At 42.2% G+C, this 18,905-nt stretch overlaps 1 protein-coding gene across 7 annotated transcripts in view; it reads left to right on the forward strand.

The window, feature by feature from the left end:
- Positions 1-18,905, forward strand: part of Ptpn13 (protein tyrosine phosphatase non-receptor type 13) — a 182,519-nt gene that overhangs the window by 123,616 nt on the left and 39,998 nt on the right. For 5 of the 7 annotated variants that reach the window (XM_059274841.1, XM_059274843.1, XM_059274844.1 and 2 more), the window contains 12 exons: positions 1,633-1,722; positions 2,219-2,326; positions 2,493-2,624; positions 5,894-6,351; positions 7,270-7,416; positions 9,379-9,472; positions 10,656-10,741; positions 11,509-11,671; positions 13,637-13,851; positions 13,973-14,071; positions 16,829-17,199; positions 18,636-18,807. In XM_059274841.1, the coding sequence (XP_059130824.1) occupies positions 1,633-1,722; positions 2,219-2,326; positions 2,493-2,624; positions 5,894-6,351; positions 7,270-7,416; positions 9,379-9,472; positions 10,656-10,741; positions 11,509-11,671; positions 13,637-13,851; positions 13,973-14,071; positions 16,829-17,199; positions 18,636-18,807 (2,135 nt within the window). The remainder of the gene's footprint in view (positions 1-1,632; positions 1,723-2,218; positions 2,327-2,492; positions 2,625-5,893; positions 6,352-7,269; positions 7,417-9,378; positions 9,473-10,655; positions 10,742-11,508; positions 11,672-13,636; positions 13,852-13,972; positions 14,072-16,828; positions 17,200-18,635; positions 18,808-18,905) is intronic. The other 2 variants (XM_059274842.1, XM_059274845.1) reach the window with 1 other exon arrangement.

The raw sequence follows: 18,905 nt of genomic DNA on the forward strand, positions 1-18,905 counted from the left end.
TTCAGACATGAGGCTAAAGTCACTGCTGACAGGAAATAATGGTTCTGGTTTCCTCGGAGTAAAAGAATTTATTTCTAGATTTTGAAGTGTCGATTTTTATTTCTTAGGCATCAATACATATTGTGTGTGTCGATTCCTATAACATATTAACACTAATTTAAATTCATGCCTGGTCTTAAATGTTGGAACACACAGCAAAAAAAGATCCGTGCTGAGAATGGTTTCAGTTATTAGAAAAATGTGTGTAGAGGTTTAAGGAATTTGTGGTTTATGTTTCAATGGAGACATAATCTCTGGGTTGTTTTGTTTGTTTGTTTTTTACAAAAAGCATCAGTATTGAGAACAATATAGACTTAAACTTGAAGATTCAATTTATAAAAGTATCTTTCTGAATGTTAAAACTTAGCTCACCTTCATACACAGACCAGTTGACTCTGCAGTCCGTATTAACAACTCATTTGTGTGCATGCCTGTATGTGTTTGCATGCATGTGTGTATATGTGTTTCTCTATGTGCCTGAACTTTTTAATATGCTTGACTAATGTGGCAATTAAGTGTTGTAATTTATTGGTTTAATTAAGATGTTTGCAAGTGATAAAAAGAAGAAATTAGAAAAAGCAAATTGCATTTCAGATGTTGAAATTCATGTAGATAATTAACTACCCTGACCTAAATATTAAGTCATTATTCTGGATGGCAACAGCAGCTATAAGATGAAGAATGTTAAACTGTTTATTCCTCAACTGCAGATGATGGTGGAAACCTTTAGAGTGTAGATGTGATAGACTGGTTGTTGCTTTAACATAAAATCCCCACAAAAGGTGGGTTTTAAAAACTAAATCCAGTTTACTTTTATTACTGTTTTATTCAGGTGTTCACTAATAGTATTTTACTAATTTATAAATAATACATCAACATACTGGAAGGAATTTTTTTTTATTTATTTATTTTTTTTTTTAGAGACAGGGTTTCACAGTGTAACAGCCCTAGCTGTTCTGGAACACTCTCTGTAGACCAGGCTGGCCTTGAACTCACAGAGATCTGCCTTCATCTGCTTCCTGAAATTTTTATTTTTTACAGATTTTATTTTTCTTTTATGTGTATGAGTATCTTACCTGCATGTATGTCAGTAAAGCAGTGCCCCCAACAGCTACCACTTGGGTGCTAGGAACCAAGCCCAGGTTCTCTGCAAGAGCAACACATACTTTTTGCTGTTCCAACTCTTCAGGCCCTCAGAGAACATTTTAATATGATAATTTTCTAATCGGAAACAGCCTCCTGTGAGGCAACAGAAAGGTGAACTCAGAACACCTGATGGTCCAGTGCCTCTGCAGTGCTGCCTGGCTGGCTCTTAGCACTGCTCAGAGCATTTATCCCCTTGAGCTTCAGATACTCACTTGTAGATGAAGCATACTGTTTTAAGAGGAGCTGTTTAGAAGGAATAAACGTGGTGCAGTTGCTTATAAATGATAAATCACTATGAAATGCTAATAACTGTGGTGACCTGAGGTTTTATTTTTAAGTGTTCAAGCAGATCCATTAAAATACTTTGTTACTGTTTAAATTAGAACAAGCTGATAGTCCTAATGCCTCAGTTTATTCTGTCTGTTTTCTTTTTAAACTGCAAACTAGATACACTGCACAAAAGATGGAGCATTGTGTCTTCACCAGAAAGGGAGATCACGCTGGTGAACCTGAAGAAAGACTCAAAGCATGGCTTAGGTGAGTTGCCATGAGAATCCCTGGGAGCGAGAAGCAGCTCTGGGCCCAGAACCGCTGGCCACACCTTCCCCGTCTCTTGTTTTTGTTTATCTACTTCTCGGTTAGCACACAGACAAGCGGGTTTCACTGTGACGTTTTCTAACATATGGGCCATTTGATGTGCTGCTGCTTGCCCCTTCCCTGCCCTTAACCTATCCCCTAATCCCCCCAACTCCCCAAACCACCCCCCACCCCCACCCCCCCCCACCCCCCCCCCCCACCCCCCCCCCCCCCGTCACCTCTGACCGAGATGCTGACTGCCCCACTTCCGTCCACCCTGCTCCACACCCTGGTCACCAAATGCCAAAGACAATGTGCAGTGAATACTTCTCACAGACTTAATCAGTTTTTCTAAGCATCTGTATTTGCTTCAAGTGAACAAATCATGAGTCATTAAAAGAACCAATATCATAAAAAAAACAAAACAAAACAAAACCCTTAATGTTCTGTTTTACAGGATTTCAAATTATTGGTGGGGAAAAGATGGGAAGACTGGACCTAGGTGTGTTTATCAGTTCAGTTACTCCTGGAGGACCAGCTGACTTGGATGGATGCTTAAAGCCTGGTACTTTACATTTTGATGGTTTCCTGTGTGCTTTCTAATACATGAATTTGGACAGAGGGCAAAAGTAAATTTAAGCAAAGCAAAAATGATGAGAAAGGGTGGAATTTCTAAGATTTACCATGAATCTTGCATTGTTGTTGAAAATACTGGATTGTGCATTTTTCAGGAGACCGCTTGATATCTGTGAACAGTGTGAGTCTGGAAGGGGTTAGTCACCATGCTGCAGTTGACATTCTGCAGAATGCACCTGAAGATGTGACCCTTGTCATCTCCCAGCCAAAAGAAAAGCCATCCAAAGGTAATGCTGTGGAAGTCCCATCCTCAGTACCTCAGTGCCTAGCCCGGGGATGCATGTCAGCTGTTTATTTCCCTTCTGGAAGTTCCACACATGCTCGTCCTGGTGCTGCAGTTCATGCATCAGTATAACTTTTTTCTGTATCACTCATCTTCAGTAGTATGAACAAAAATGAATTCAGTCATGTAAAATTGATGTCATTTGTTTTTCCATATTTTGTTGTGTGCCCTCTCTTCTTAGTCCCGTGAGAATTAGACCTTGCTGTCATTATGTGATTGATGTAGTTATGTAATACTTACCTGTAAAGTCCTGTCCAAACGTCAACTTTATGAAAAGGAAAATGACAAATCAGAAATTTAGTAAAACCAAAAACCATATTCTTGTTGCCACTTCAAGAATAGACAGTAGTCTCCATCATCCTGCTCTCTCATCCTGACACCCCCCCCCCCATCCTGCATTCATCACACAGAATTACTTAATAGTATTGGTGAGGACAGCACATCCGGAAACTCAGCATGTGTGTAGTAAACAGTGCCATAGGCAATAGCCAGGCACCAGTCCACAGTCTCCACTACCCAGACTTCCCAACTTGACAGAGAGCGAATGGTAAAAATTAAGTTATATGATTAGTACATTTCAGGTACATACCAAGAATTTAAGTGTCCAATTTGACTATCATTATTAATTTTTCAAAAATAGCAAAATGCTATATATTATGTAAGTTACTTTTATTCTTGAGATACCTTGAGAATATGTTAAAGAACTTAAAATTAGACCTGGTATTGTGGCATGTGCCTGTAAAACCAGCACTTGTGAAGATGAGGCAGGAGGATTGCCACAGGCCTGAGGCCAGCTTAGTCTACATAACAGTTGCCAGGTCAGCCAGGGCTACATTGCAAGACCCTATCCCAACAAACTGGAATGAAAGAAAGAAAGAATTGAAGATAGTTAGGTAAATTTTAGGTATAATTTAGATGCGGGGCTAAAAAATGCAAAACCAACTTTCATGCACTGTGCTGTGGCGTAATTTCTTAATTCAGGCTATGGTTGGTTTGTTCTTGTATTTAGTAACTATTATACATGTGTGCATGCATATGTATGAAGTATGTCATGCACGTTTTAAATATTACAGAAGCATTTGTTTACTATAAACACTGCACACTCCAGCACATGCAAGAGCCTTCCACTCTTAAACTTCCTCATCTCACATGAAGGATAGAGGCTGCAGGTGGAAATTAGTGCATACCTCTAGGTTCCAAGCAGCCAAGGGCTCTCTTTTTATAGCAGAATGTTGAGCCCCATTTTTCTCCATTGCTTTCGATGGGGGTGGGGGTGAAGGTGAATTCAGAATAAATGCATTCCCTTAACTCCTCCTCCAAAGGAGTTTAATTTCTTTTAACAGATGTTCTATAGAAAAGATGTTCATCTGTTCAGGTATCTATTGAGTGTGTAGAATGTACAAGATACAAAACCACTGCCTTTGTGGAAATTAAACTTTCGTCGGGGAGATGAGTGTGAAGCACCCAGTAGACAGATGTGTAGGCATAACTGTGCTGGGAGAGGTAGAGTTGACAGAACAGCCCTTGATGGAAGAGCGTTACCTGAGATGGAGACCAGAGAAGGGCTCTTGGTTTTATCCAGATTGAAATGTGATTATGTGAACTTGTTCTTCAGAAAGCTGGATTAATTTTATCATGATGTGTCGCTACTCTGTAGCGTCACGAGTGTCACTTAGAAAAAGACAAAAGTTAGACAAGCTACAAGCTTTACCAGTGTGTACTCCAGGCTTTCTTCCTCAATTATGTCACCAAAGAGAGAGGTCTTTGTCTTGGTCCGTTGGATGCCGCTGTAACTGAATACCCGGTTACTTCTGTGGGGACAGTAGTCTCACTTTGTAGCCAGCTTTGCCTGGAGTTCACTATGTAACACAGGCTGTCCTGAAGCAGCATCCCCCTGCCCTCAGTCCCAGAGTCTGCCATTACAGGCATGTTCCACCATACTGGGCACAGATGAGTTTCCCGCAGCTGTGGACACTGGGAATCGAAGGTCAAGGCACTGTGGGGGCGGGGGGGGGGGGGGGGGGGGGGAGGGGCTTCTTGCTAAGTCGTCTCATGGCAGAGCTTGTGCACAAGAGATGCCGGAGTCGCAATAAAGCCGTGCTCACACTGGCCGTGACCCACTCGTGGGGGTGGAGCCGCATAGTCTTAGCACGCCTAAGCTAAGACCAAGCATGGTAAGCTGTCTCGGTCTCCAGCACGTGCACTTGAAGGGCACATCCGTATTATGCCAGTTCCCTCCCCCTCTCTCTGCCAATTTCTTTAAAGGGACATATTAAAATGAACGTAATTTATGTAAATCACAAAATATGTACTAAAAATTTGCTCCATTTCCTGAAGGAAACTGACATGTATATGTTGTCTTCTGTGTTGTTGGTATTTGTGTGGTTTATATATGTATGATAAATGTAGAAAACACATACATACATTTTTACTAAAATCAAAACATTTTTATACTAATCTGTGATTCTGTATCTTGGATATTTGTATGTACATTCGGGTTTTGGCAGGTGCTGCCAATTTGCCTTGCAGAAAGTTTACCAATTTTGAGCTTCATGAATGTATCCATCTTTTTTTATTAATAGATTCTCTATTCATTCTACATATCAACCACAGATCCCCCTCTCCTCCCTCCTCCCACCCTCCAACTTCTCCCCTAACCCACCCCCGCATTTCCCACCTCCTCCAAGGCAAGGTCTCCCCTGGGGAGTCAGCAGAGCCTGGCTCATTCAGCTGAGGCAGGTCCAGTCCCCCCCTCCCTGCACCAAGGCTGTGCAAAGTGTCTCACCATAGGCACTGGGCTCCAAAAAGCCAGCCCATGCACTAAGGACAGGTCCTGGCTCCACTGCCTGGGGGCCTCCTAAACAGTTCAAGCTAATCAACTATCTCACTTATCCAGAGGGCCTGACCCAGTTCCATGGGGGCTCCTTAGCTATTGGTTCACAGTTCGTGAGTTTCCACTAGTTTGGCTAGTTTTCTCTGTACTTTTTCCAATCATGTGAATTTGTGTGCTTATGTGTATGTCTGTGTGAGTGTGTGTGTGCATGAGCCATGTGTGCATGTGAACTTGTGTGCTTATGTGTATGTCTCTGTGTGTGTGCATGAGCCATGTGTGCATGTGAGTTTGTGTGCTTATGTGTATGTCTGTGAGTGTGTGTGTATGTAGGCATGTATATCATTTGACTGTTGTTCTCTTTGTTGGATCTTAACTTTTAGTGCCTTCTACTCCCGTGCATTTTGCCAATGGGATGAAAAACTACATGAAGAAGCCTTCCTACATGCAGGACAGCGCTACAGACCCTTCAGAGGACCAGCCCTGGCCACGGGGCACCCTCAGGCATGTCACAGAGAGTCCTTTTGGGCTCTCGGGGGGCCTGCGGGAAGGAAGCCTCAGCTCCCAGGACTCCAGGACTGAAAGCGCCAGCTTGTCCCAGAGCCATGTCAACGGCTTCTTTGCTGGCCACTTAGGTGACCGAGGCTGGCAGGAGTCACAGCATGGCAGCCCATCTCCATCTGTAACGTCCAAGGTCATGGAGAAGATTTTCTCTGGCAGTAACCGAAGCAAAGCTAAAAGGCCAGGCATTTCTGACACAACTGAGCTCTCTGATCACGGTGATTCCGACGTAGATGACGCCACTTATGTCAGCAACCAGGATCATCCAACACCGCAAAAGGCATGATTTAATTTTAATGCTTGGGGGGCGGGCACTTGTTGATTTAACTGCAGAAAAATGATAAATCTATCAGAGAGTAGTATAACCTACTAAATGTTGGCATGACTCTGGCAAGGAAGAGCAGCTTGTATCTTCAGCTGCTAACTGCTGCTGCATTCGGTGCTAACTTGCAGAGAAGTAGAGGCTTTGAATACTAACCCTGAAATAGCTACGCTCAGATTAGGACTCATCTCCTGTAAGTTAGTCATCACTCACATATTTAACAGGTGTCAATAAGAGAACTCTGAACAACTGCTTAGGAATAGTTCATGGGATGGGCAGTTGGAGTTGCCATGGGGAACCTAAGTTCTAGGGTGACAGTAACAGCAATGGAAATAGCTCATTCTAGAAATGATAGGAAAGTAAGTACACATTCGCAGGAAGGTTTAAGGGCAAGTCATAGCTTTTGTTCACTAAAAATGCAGTATTCCTCACAAGAGCCTCTGCCTTCAGAAATAAGGCTTAGCCATTGCTCCCTTGTTTAGACTGATTTGCAAACATAAGCAAAGTAAGTTAGGTTTAGTCTGCTTCCCTGGTGTATATTGACTTTTAAAGAGCGTGAGTGTACTTCACAAACTCAGGAACAGAAGAAGCAGGGGCACAGGCTCTTCTTCCAAAGCTAAGTTCTAAGTGGGTTCTAGGATTCCCTCTGCCTTGGCTAGCTTCACTTTCTGGTGTGAGTTACCTAGACCATAAAGTAAGAGTGCCCCGAACTGAGAGTGTCTGGAAGGTCTCCTGGCCTCTGTGCTTTTGATATCTTCTATTTCTTAATACCTTACTTTAAAAGAAAAATTTCCCCCAAAAATACTTGTTTCCACTAACAGTTCGTTTTGTTTCTACTTAGAAATCTTCTTTTGTTTGTTTGTTTTCTTTGTTAAGGAACCTTCCTCCTCAGTGAATACATCCAACAAAATGAGCTTTAAAACACTCTCTGCATCACCTCCTGAGCCTGGAGAGATCTTTGAGGTTGAACTGGCTAAAAATGCTAACAGCTTGGGAATAAGTGTCACGGTACTGTTTGCCAAGGTTTTTGAGTTTTCTCTTTTTCACTTGCAGAAGTTGGTTGTAGCCCAACTTGCTAGTTGAATTATTTTGCTTCAGACAGGACATTTGTCAAATGTTTCCAAAATCTAAAAAATGACTGTCTTAAATTTTGTACACTACTCTTCTTTCTTGTGGTTTAAAACATTTGGCAATTGCCTATTCTCCATACAGTGCAGAATATGACATTAATGCCTATGTTCCCTATGCACCTGACAGTTTTCTGCAGGAGTATGAAATCATGAGCTGCTGTCTCTTTCCCCTATTCCGTGAATAACTAAAGACCATGATATTTATGTGTTAATTCTCTCCAAAGTATATACTACCTTGTTTAAAACCTTAAAATGAGAGGTTTCAGAACTGTGCATATATCTTTAAGATAATGGAGATATGTACATAAACTATTGGATAAAATTATTTTAGAATTTTATAATGTTATTCCTAAATTGCAGCTTTATTATTTATCACATTCTAAGAGTGACATAAAGCAGTTAATGGCAGTGAATCAGCGCTGTAACATACTGAGATCAAAAGCCTAGTTCCTTCATTTAGACTATAGTGCTTCCCTCTAACTCCTAGTTTCTTTATAATTGCATCATTGTTTTATGAATAAAGAATAATACATTTTCTTGAAAGGTAGAAAATAGAACTACTAGACCTTTCTTGTAGCATTTTTAAAAAGCTTCTCAGAGGATCTGGAGAGGTGACTCAGTGGTTAAGACCACTGGCTGTTCTTCCAGAGGACGCAGGTTGATTCTCAGCACCTACATGGTAGCTCACAACCATCTCTAACTCCAGTTCCAGAAGATCCAACACCGTTTTCTGGCCTCCTTGGGCAGCATACATGAGCCAGAACACTTACACACATAAAGCACAAAAATACAACAAAAATTATTTAGCCAAGTGGTAGTGGTACACATCTTTAATCCCAGCACTGAGGAAGCAGAGTCAGGCGGATCTCTGTGAATTAGAGGCCAGCCTCATCTACAGAATGAGTTCCAGGACAGCCATAGTTACACAGAGAAACCCTCTCAAAAAAACAAAACACAAAAATAAAAACCAAAATAATAAAAACTGGATACACAGCTTGCACCTTTAGCCCAGCACTGGGGGAGAGAGTTGGACTCCAGGGCTTACCGATTAATCCAGCCCAGGCAGTGGGTGTCATGTCCAGAGAGAAACCTTACCTCCAAACACCCAACATTGACCTCTAGCCTAACGCGCACATGCACACACATGAATGTGCACTTGCACACACAGGCGCGCGCGCGCGCACACACACACACACACACACACACACACACACTCCTTTCTACCAAAGTCTTGGTTTGCTTTAGTTTTTTTTGTTTTGTTTTGTTTTTGTTTTGTTTTTAGAGACAGAGTCGTCTTATCCATGTGGCCCTGCCTGGCCTGTAACTCACTCTGTAGCCCAGGCTAGCCTAGAAATCACAGAAATGTACCTGCCTCTGTCACCAGAGTGCTGTGATTAAAGGTGTATGCCACTCCCAGCCTCTTCAGATAAAAGCAGCTTTTTCCTTAACTCAGGGAATTTGCTCTCAGATTTGCAGGTGCACTCTAACGTGTATGTATGCTGGGTATTTCTTAGTAGTTACGTTCTTAACACTGATCTTGCGTAGATGGACTTGGCATTCTGCTTGCTCTAATGCATGACATAGAAAGGAGGGGCAGGTCCTTATGTAGTCAAGGGGCAGCATTTGACACTTCCTGAGTTCAGTAGAGAGACAGAGGGAGAGAGGGAGAGAAAGAGCAAACTAACTCTGCTCTTTGGGGAACTTAGCTAACAGTGCTGCTGGGTGTTTAAATAAGTGAACATGTTGACACTGTGTCACAGCTTTCTCTGATGGATTGAACCCTCCCTAGTGCTCAGATGTGAAAGCATGCAAATGTTTTCATGCTAACGTGTGCTACTTTGTCTTTTCTGTTTAGGGAGGTGTGAATACCAGCGTCCGACATGGTGGTATTTATGTGAAAGCCATTATTCCCAAAGGAGCAGCAGAGTCAGATGGCAGAATTCACAAAGGTATGATGTCTACATGGATGCAAAAATTACAGCACAAATATACAATAAATAAGAAATTAAGACCAAGTGTGGTGGTGGACACTTTGAATCCCAGCACTTGGGAAGCAGGAGCAAGCAGATCTCTGAGGTTTCAGGCCCTTGCATAGTGAGTTTCAGGTCATCCAGGGCTACATAGAGAGACCCTGTCTCCCAAAACCAGGAAGAAAGAAAGACATTACAGAGTTGGTAAGAACCTAAGAGTGATGTCAGAACATGCTCAGCTTTAAAGCTACATTTTAGAAAACTACTTGGTGACACAGCAGTAACTCATCTTCCAGCTTATTCCTTAGCAGGAGAAAGTGGCTTCTTCCCTGTTGAGCAGCATAGTGCTGCTGGACAGAGGAGGAGTGACTATCCTAAGTGTGACATCACTGTCTGTGTCTCTAAGACCTTGCTGGAAATGTGCTTCTATGTCAATGGACATTTCCTGTCCTGTCTTGTTATGGGAGGTCTCAAATAACAGACTCAGAGGCTTAATGAATTATAAATGTTTGGCCAATAATTGTTACTAATTACCTTTTACAACTTAAATTAACCCATATTTCTATCTATGTTTTGCCACATGGCGGTACCTTTATTAGCATGGTGTGTTCATCTCCTGCTCCCTCTGCATCTGGCTGGCAACTCCTGAACCCACCCTTTTCATTCCCATCATCCTTAGTTTGGTCACCCCGCCTATACTTCCTGCCTGGCCACTGGCCAATCAGTGTTTTATTAAACCAATTCAGGTGACAAATCTTTACCATGTACAAGAGAATTATTACACAACACTTCTAGTCTGTGTGTTTTTAGGTCAGCTTCTCTATCTTCATGATTTAAGGCCATTGCTATAAAGTCATATAATTCTAGCCAGGCAGGGAGTGCATACCTACATTCCTGCACTTGGGAAGTCAAGGCGGGGTCCACACATTGTAGCCAGCTTGTACAGGATAGGGTCTCACTGTTACAGACACTGAGGTTAATAGCATTTCCTTTTCACATTCTTTTGGATTATCAGGAATGCTTCAACAATATTTAATTCTCTCCGAAATTTGTCTGAATCTCTCCCCAAATAAATTTTTAAAAAAAACCACTGGATATTAAAAACCCTATAGAATTTTTTTTAATGATTCACTTCTTTTTAAAACAACTTCCTAACTTACAGGTGATCGTGTGCTCGCTGTTAATGGAATCAGTCTGGAAGGAGCTACCCACAAGCAAGCTGTGGAAACACTAAGAAACACAGGGCAGGTAAGAGGTCATTTTGTCAACCTGCTAAGATAACTTAGAACACAGCAGTGTGGAGATAATATCAATCTCCTTGAGACCTGTCAGTCAGGAAGCCAAGGCAAGAAGACTCGGCACTGTGTGAGATTCAAGCTGCTGTTTTCCTTCAAGTCAGGAAGCGCATAGTCTGATGAGACTCTCCACTGAGGAGGCTGAGTCTGTGCAGTGTTAGCATTGCTTTAGCAAATAGCTGGTGGGAAGTGGTAGAGATTGCATTTTTAAATGTTTCATAAACATCTACACATGCCTAATGATTTTTTACTCCTATCATTTTTTAACCCAAAAGTTAAATTCATTATGCTCAAATAACTTTTCAATCAGGAGTTGAGTAAATTATTTATAATGGTCTTTATAATTAATTACTGCCTGGTGACTTTCCCCTAGTACCCAAATTATCTATAATACACACATGTATTATTTATTTTATTTATTTTATGTACCTATATAAAATAAGTGTGTAACATATGTGTGTATTTGACATAATATAATATAATATAATATTAATATAATTATAATAGCTTTTTCTCTTATTCTCATGCAGAAAATAATAAAAACTTTATTTTGAGACTTTCAGTTCCTTCCTTCTGTTCTATATTGTTTTTCCTCTGTGCCTATATTTTGGTGTACCAAGCAATTAGTTACTTTATTATACCTCCAACTGTACAAAGTCCTAAAACTTAATCTAGTGTACTGGTCTTCTCAGTTAGTGACATGCTACTCCGTTTTCTCAGGTGGTTCATCTGTTGTTAGAAAAGGGGCAGTCCCCGACGTCCAAAGAACATGACCCTGCCAGCCCACAGTGCGCCCCTCCAGACCAGGATGGCCAAGGTCGAACCCCAGAAAAGACAGTGAAGAAAATAGCTCACGTCAAAGACTACAGCTTTGTTACTGAAGGTCAGGCCTTGCGGTTCAGGTCACATCACTAAAATTTCAGCCCATTCAAACTACAGTGTTTACCTGTTGGGTTAGAATTCACACCTCAGTATCTCTGTTCTTGTCAGTTATAAAACTCAGGCAGCACCAGCCTGACCAAAACACACTTCAAGATTTAGGGAAATGAAGTTGTGTCTGAATGTGGCCATTTAATAATGCCTTGAATAGCTGTCCATTTCTTTTACACACAGCAATAATTTATCCTGAAATGTTCGTGTAGTTTGTGGATACATGATTCATGTCTCATTAATAACAGAGCAGCCCTCTCAAACCTCAAATAGCAGAATATCAACAGCTACAGTACATCTAAATATTAAATGAAATTTGGTAAGGAAAAACCAAGTATGGATAATTGTAGAGAATGACTCCAAAACCACCTGCACCTAAATTTATATTTGGTTTGTTTGTTTGTTTGTTTGTTTGCTTGTTTGTTTAGGGTTTTGGATTTTACTTATAACTCAAGTTGACCTTATTACTCACTATATACCCATGTTGTCCTCAGTTTCCCAAGTGCTGGGACTACAGGCATTTGCCATCACATCTAACTCTAAATGTTTTATATTTCTATTTAGGGTTACCCTGTACAGGAATCTATTTAGTATTTCCCAAATGCTGGTCTTCTTAACAATGTGTCAGCCTATATAGACATAATAATAATTGTAATAAGCCAAGAAATGAAGGCTGATGCTGTATGAGTTCTCATGAGGCTGGTGTGCCCTCTGTGCTGAGATCCCTTCAGTGATTTACATACTCTTACTTAGAATTGATGGTGGTATACAGTAAATGTTTCTTCTCTTACTTTAAATTTCTATTTATTTCACAAATCTTAGTAACCATGCATCATTCCAAAACATAGACCATCCTATATTGGTGTTTTGACTATGAATTTAAAAATAATGTACCTACTTAATCATATTCATCTTTACTTCTTTCTTTATGTAAGTTTTTTTCTGTTTTTAATTCTATTAATGTGTTTTATTTGTGAGAATTTTGTTGGAATGTCATTATAACTTATCTGGATTAAAATAGACCTTACCAAAACATTGCAGTATCAACTTCTTTTCCCTCATTTCAAGCTAGCATTTGTTTTGGTATTCTTTTTCCTTTTTTTTTTTGTTGTTGTTGTTGTTGATTTTGTTTTGTTTTTTTTCGAGACGGTTTCTCCGTGTAGTTTTGGTGCCTGTCCTGGATCTTGCTCTATAGACCAGGCTGGCCTGGAACTCACAGAGATCCACCTGGCTCTGCCTCCCGAGTGCTGGGATTAAAAGCATGGGCCGCCACCGCCCGGCTTGTTTTGGTATTCTTAATGTCTCTCTTCATACCTGAATTTCCTTGTAGTCCTTCCCTCCCCCTTTTTTAACTTAATATACTCCTGTTAAAACATGTGACATTGAAACATACGACCCCACTTAGAGAACCTTGCTTTACAAACACTTCCCATTCAAACAGTTAACTCCAGTTTTATGAATGGGGTTGGGGAGATGGCTTAGCCTATCAGTGTCTGCAAAGCAAGCATGAAGTTCTGATTTTGGATCTCCAGCACCCGTGTGAAAACTGGACATAGTGGACACCCTGTAATATGAACTGGTGGCCAGAAATAAATCAGTGAGTTCCAGGGTCTGTGAAAGACCCTGTCTCAAAAAATAAAACAACAGGTGGAGAGTGACGGAGAAGAATACTTGACATCAACCTCTGGCTTTCATACATAGACTCACACCCACACTAAACACACACACACACACACACACACACACACACACACACAGATCAGAAATTAAGAAAGATTTACTATGATAGGAAGAGAGTGTGTTAGTGCAGTAAGTTCTGATACAAGCATGCCGAATTGGGCTTCTTTAAGCCCATATAAAAGTGTGTGTTTGTATATACACACTTGATAACATTGAACTTTTTATTTTTTTTCCCTAGATAATACATTTGAGGTCAAACTGTTCAAGAATAGCTCGGGCCTAGGATTCAGTTTTTCTCGAGAAGATAATCTTATACCAGAACAAATCAATGCCAGCATAGTAAGAGTTAAAAAGCTCTTCCCTGGGCAGCCAGCTGCAGAAAGTGGCAAAATTGATGTTGGAGATGTTATATTGAAAGTGAACGGAGCCTCATTGAAGGGACTGTCTCAGCAGGTGAGCCAGGACCGTGGGACAGGAGCAGCATTTCAGTGATCTGTGGATGGGCCAGAGCTGTCCTTACTTCCTGCTGACTTACCTCTATCTTCCTGTGCCATCTCTTCTCACATGCCTCCAGGAAGTCATATCTGCTCTCAGGGGAACAGCTCCTGAAGTGTCCTTGCTCCTCTGCAGACCCCCACCCGGTGTGCTACCAGAAATTGATACTGCGTTTCCGGTAAGGTTATTGGTTATTAGTTTCTGTTGCTGTAGATTATCAATCTGTGGTGTGCTAAGCAGCAGTCGCTGGTGGCTGCATTTGTTTCCTCTCGGTTTGGTGTACTGGGTTTCACGCCTCAGTGCTGAATGAGAAGCCATCATCTTGTGTGTGCCGACTCTTCCTGCGCATTCCGTATTTGTAATATCAGTTCACTTTGCACTCCCTTCTAATTCTGAACTTCTAGGGAGCTTGAGTTTCAGGAATTTGTTTTCTAAGCATAGTGGACTTGTCAGAGCAGTAAGTTATACGGGTTTGTGCCCCTCTGCTCACTAAGCTAAGCAAAGAACATCTCTTATCATTCGGGTCTGGATAAAATTGAGAGTTAAGCAGCAGCTGAGGTTAATGCCATGCCCAGCTTCCTTGGGGAACCTTCTTCCTGTGGCCTCCATCGGTGCAGAAGCCCATGACTTGTCCCAGAGTAGACTGCGTAGGTAGAGGGCTTGTCCTTGAATGGGTCATCTCTGTACCCCCTGAGGCTCAGGAAACACTGGGGAAAGGATGGGAAGAAGTTGAGAGCCACGGCTGCAGAGGTGTGCAGCAAAGAACATGTCTTCTGGGCATGACATGGCCATCGCACTTGTGAAATCTCCGCAGCTCTGGTTACCTGCACAAGACTGGACCAACCGTCAGTCAGTCATAGATGGGAGGGCTCATGAGGCCCCACCTCCCTGGGGGACTGTTGACAGTTGATGGTTGTTTGGTGGGTGTCAGCTGCTGAAAAGTTGTCTGTGCCCCATGAGTGACTTCTCACTCATGCATAGGCAAGAAACTAATTGAACTCAAGGAGTCATACACAAAAAGATAGCACGAAACTAAAATGAGGATGTGCTGAGGAAAGGGTTCTAGCGGGGGAGAGGGAGTGAGAGAGGAATAGAGTGGAAATGACTAAAGCTCAGTACTGTAAAGCAGGAAGAAAGTCAATGAGATTGTTTTTGTCACTTAAAAAATCAGAATCTAGAAAAAGGGGCTGTATTTATTTCTCCTGTGTCACAGTAATTTAAGGGTCTACAAGTGTATTCTGATGGTGTTTACAAGAAAATCTGCCTCTAGCCTCAGCTTGAAAGAGTTCTACTCCCAATGGTGTCCTGTGGGTCTGGAAGGAAGAGTGCTGGAGCCAGGAGCGCTCACCCTCGTGGGGGTGAAGGGGTAGGGGGCAGCAGGGGTGGGGGGCAGCAAGGGGGGGAGCTGTGAGGACAACATAACAGCAGAGTGCTGTTTATGAAACTTTCATTAGAAGTGGCATTTGAAGAAACCATGTTGGGGGGCTAGAAAGAGCACAGCCCACCCTTGCAGAGTTCACTCACAGCTCCCTCAGCTCCAGCTCCAGGGAACCTGATGCCTTCTCCTGTCCTCCTCAGACAGGTGCGCGCGCACACACACACACACACACACACACACACACACACACACCAAAGACTACATTGATTTGAAGCATCGGATAGGATGGATTGATTGCAGCACTCTTGAGTACGTCATTTGATCAAGTTTTTCTAGAAACCAATTTGGAAATATTTTAAAAGGCCTTTGAGAAGAGCCTATGCAGGACAACCTAGAGAATTGCAAAGAAAAGCAAGTCACAGGGAAGTTTTCATGCATGCAGAGAGGCTCACCTAGATTTCTGTTAGTGTAAACAACTATGTGTTCAGTAAAGGAGATTGAAATAAAGACAGCCCTCCATAAAACTATGATAAAATCATAGCTGTTTCCAAAGCACATTTTAAAACTTCAGAAAAGAGCAGTTAAGAACACTTGCTGCTCTTCCAGAGGATGTGGGTTCAGTTCCCGAGACCCAGATTTAGCTCCTAGCGCCCACATCAAGTAGCTCACAGCTGCCTGTAACTCCAGTTCCAGAGGACCCAGTGCCGTTTTCTGGCCTCTGTGGGACCTACATGCATGTGGTGCATGTACAGTACATACACTCAGGCACACAAAGTCATAAATAAATCTTCAAAGATATATTAAATGTTTTTTTTAAGTTACAAAATATTCGTGATAGAATCCCAAATTTTGGAAATAGGATGCAAAGTACAACATAGAATTCTAATTTTAAAATATAAATCCATGTTGGCAAGATGGCTCAGTGAGTAAAGGTGCTCGCTGTAATAGCCTGACATTAGCTGGATCCCTGGAAATCCTGTGAAGGTGAAAGGAGAGAACTGACTTCCCAGAATGGTCCTCTCAGCTCCACACACATGCCATGGCACGAGCGCGCGCGCGCAAACACACACACACACACACACACACACACACACACACACACACACCATGGCACACATGCATACACACAAAATAAAATAAAAGGAAATAAATGAAGTTTGAAAATAAAATATAAATAAGTCTGGTGAGATGGCTCAGTAGGTAAGGGCACTTGCTGCCAAGCCCAAGGACTTGAGTTCAATCCCTGGAACCTCCCTTGGTGGAAAGAGAGAATCAATCACAAGTTGTCCTCTGACCTTTACACATGCACTGTGGCATTTGTACACTGGCACAATTATACATACAAAATAATGTAATAAATGAAACAATGTTACTCATACAGTATTAGCAGTTGTCATTTTATAATATTTTTCTTTAAAGGACATAAATTATGGTTATGATCAGAAAGTTTATATTTTTGTGTAAAGTGCTGCTACTTAGCAGGTTCATAATCACTGACTGCTCCTAAAGTTAGTGCATGCTGTCCCCCTCTGATGCCCTTCCATGTGTCCCTTTCAGACTCCGCTCCACTCTCCAGCACAAGCATTTCTAGGCAGCAGTAAAGAGCCTTCCCAGCCATCATCCTTCTCAGTGGAGCAAGGCACCAGCGTGGCCGAGAGTGAGGTGTCTGGCAGAAACAGGGAACAGCGCAGGTGTCCCTCCAGGAGAGACAGCTCGAGTGACAGCAGCGTGAGTGGAGAGGACGACCATGAGAGAGCTGCAGCCAAGCAACCAAATGTGACCTTGGCTTCAGCTCTGACTCAAACTCTGAGCAATATGGTGTCACAGGCGCACGGTCAACATGAAGCACCCAGAAGCCAAGAAGAACCCGCCTGTACCATGTTTTACCTCCCTCGGAAAACAGCCAGCAAACCAGAATTTGAGAGCAGGTATTGCCAGTGTTGCACAGAGTGTCCAGAGCAGCGGGGGGCAGCGGCAGCAGCAGGACATGGTGTTCTAAGAGTGTGACGTCTGGTGGCTGGAGCCATGGCTCAGTTCCCAGCACTCGTACCAGACAGCTCCTAACCTCACATAATTCCAGCTCCAGGGGTAGGGCACCCTCATACACATGCACATACACACACACAATAAATACAGGTTTGGTTTTTGATTTGGGGATTTTGTTTGTTTGTTTGTTTTCGAGACAGGGTTTCTCTGTGTAGACCAGGCACAGGTTTTTTTAAGAATGGAATGCCTGTGGATTCAGAATGGTTGGCAAACAATGGCTGTTAGAAGTCTTGCTGTTGTGACTAACACATTTAGTAAGCTCTCAAGACAGCCAGTGTCACCCTTGCTTCTCTCTTGGGCATATTTATTAGTAATTAAGAAGTAGTTTCTCACTGGGCAGTGGTGGGAGGCAGAGGCAGGCGGATCTCTGTGAGTTTGAGGCCAGCCTGGTCTACAAAGTGAGTTCCAGGACAATCAGGCTGTTTCACAGAGAAACCCTGCTTGGAAAAAAAAAAAAAGGAAGTTTCTCAATACAATTTAACCAGAAAGAAAAGAGATTTATTTAGGTAGTGATACTCAGGGAGTTTATAATTATAAGGGCAGGGCCACGGGATTTGCCAATGGCAAGACCAGGAGACAGGAAAAAGAAAATGTTTGAAAGCTTAGGAGGAGCCTGCAGGGTAAAAATGTGTCCACGCCTTGACTGTTGGTGGCTCTGTGTGTTTATGTCCAGCCACACTTGCCTGCACTCTCCCTCCCCACCTCCCTCCCTCCTTCCTCTCATCCCGTCCCCACTTCCTTCATGCCCGTTGTTTTCTCCAGAGTGACCACAGGAAGCAGTCCTGTCATCCCAGGTACTTGGAAGACGGAGGGAGGAAAGGGTCAAAGGCAGCCTAGACAGTCTGCAAGACCTTCTCTCAAATTAAAACAAATTACAGAGAGTAGCAGATGAGAACAGAGCACTTGTCTAGCCAAATAAAACCCCAAGTTCAGTCTCCACTTTTGGGAAATAAATATTTAAGTCAACAGGTAAATGACCACAAGCATAAGATGTTGTTCTTCTTTCTCCTTTTCTTACTGGGTTAAAATCCAAATTAGACCCGAGGTGACATTAGCTTCCATCTTGAATAACAACTAGGAGTAGAAAGTATATATACTTAAGTCTAGATTGTCTTACTGTCCTTATGTAGCTTAGAGAACTTATTCAGAAGTTAAACCTGCATAGAGAATAAATAAATGGTAATACTAGCATATAGTAGACATTGAATAAACCCATAGTGTAAAAGCTAGTGAGGACCTCACTCAAAAACAGAAACATCAACCTGAATATTGACACTGAGATGTACCCACAATAGCGCTGCTTCCTTTATCTCTGTAGTCATCCCCCTCCGGATGTGAGTCCTGGACAAATCTGTCAGTCCCAGTCAGAATTTGCTGCTTCTGACTCGGTTGAGAAATACTATACACATCTTGCTTCTGAGCTGAACAAACCAGAAAACTTGACCACTTTGAAAAATGACTTGGGAAACCACCTGGAGGACTCTGAGCTGGTGAGCTTCTTTCTCTATTACAGACAATAAAACAGTTGTCATTTTTCTCAGTGAAGGTATAGATGTATGGATGCTTTTTCTGTCAGCTGGAGAAACAG

The sequence above is a fragment of the Peromyscus eremicus genome, chromosome 10 (genome assembly GCF_949786415.1).
Source record: "Peromyscus eremicus chromosome 10, PerEre_H2_v1, whole genome shotgun sequence".
In the NCBI taxonomy this organism is placed as follows: domain Eukaryota; kingdom Metazoa; phylum Chordata; class Mammalia; order Rodentia; family Cricetidae; genus Peromyscus; species Peromyscus eremicus.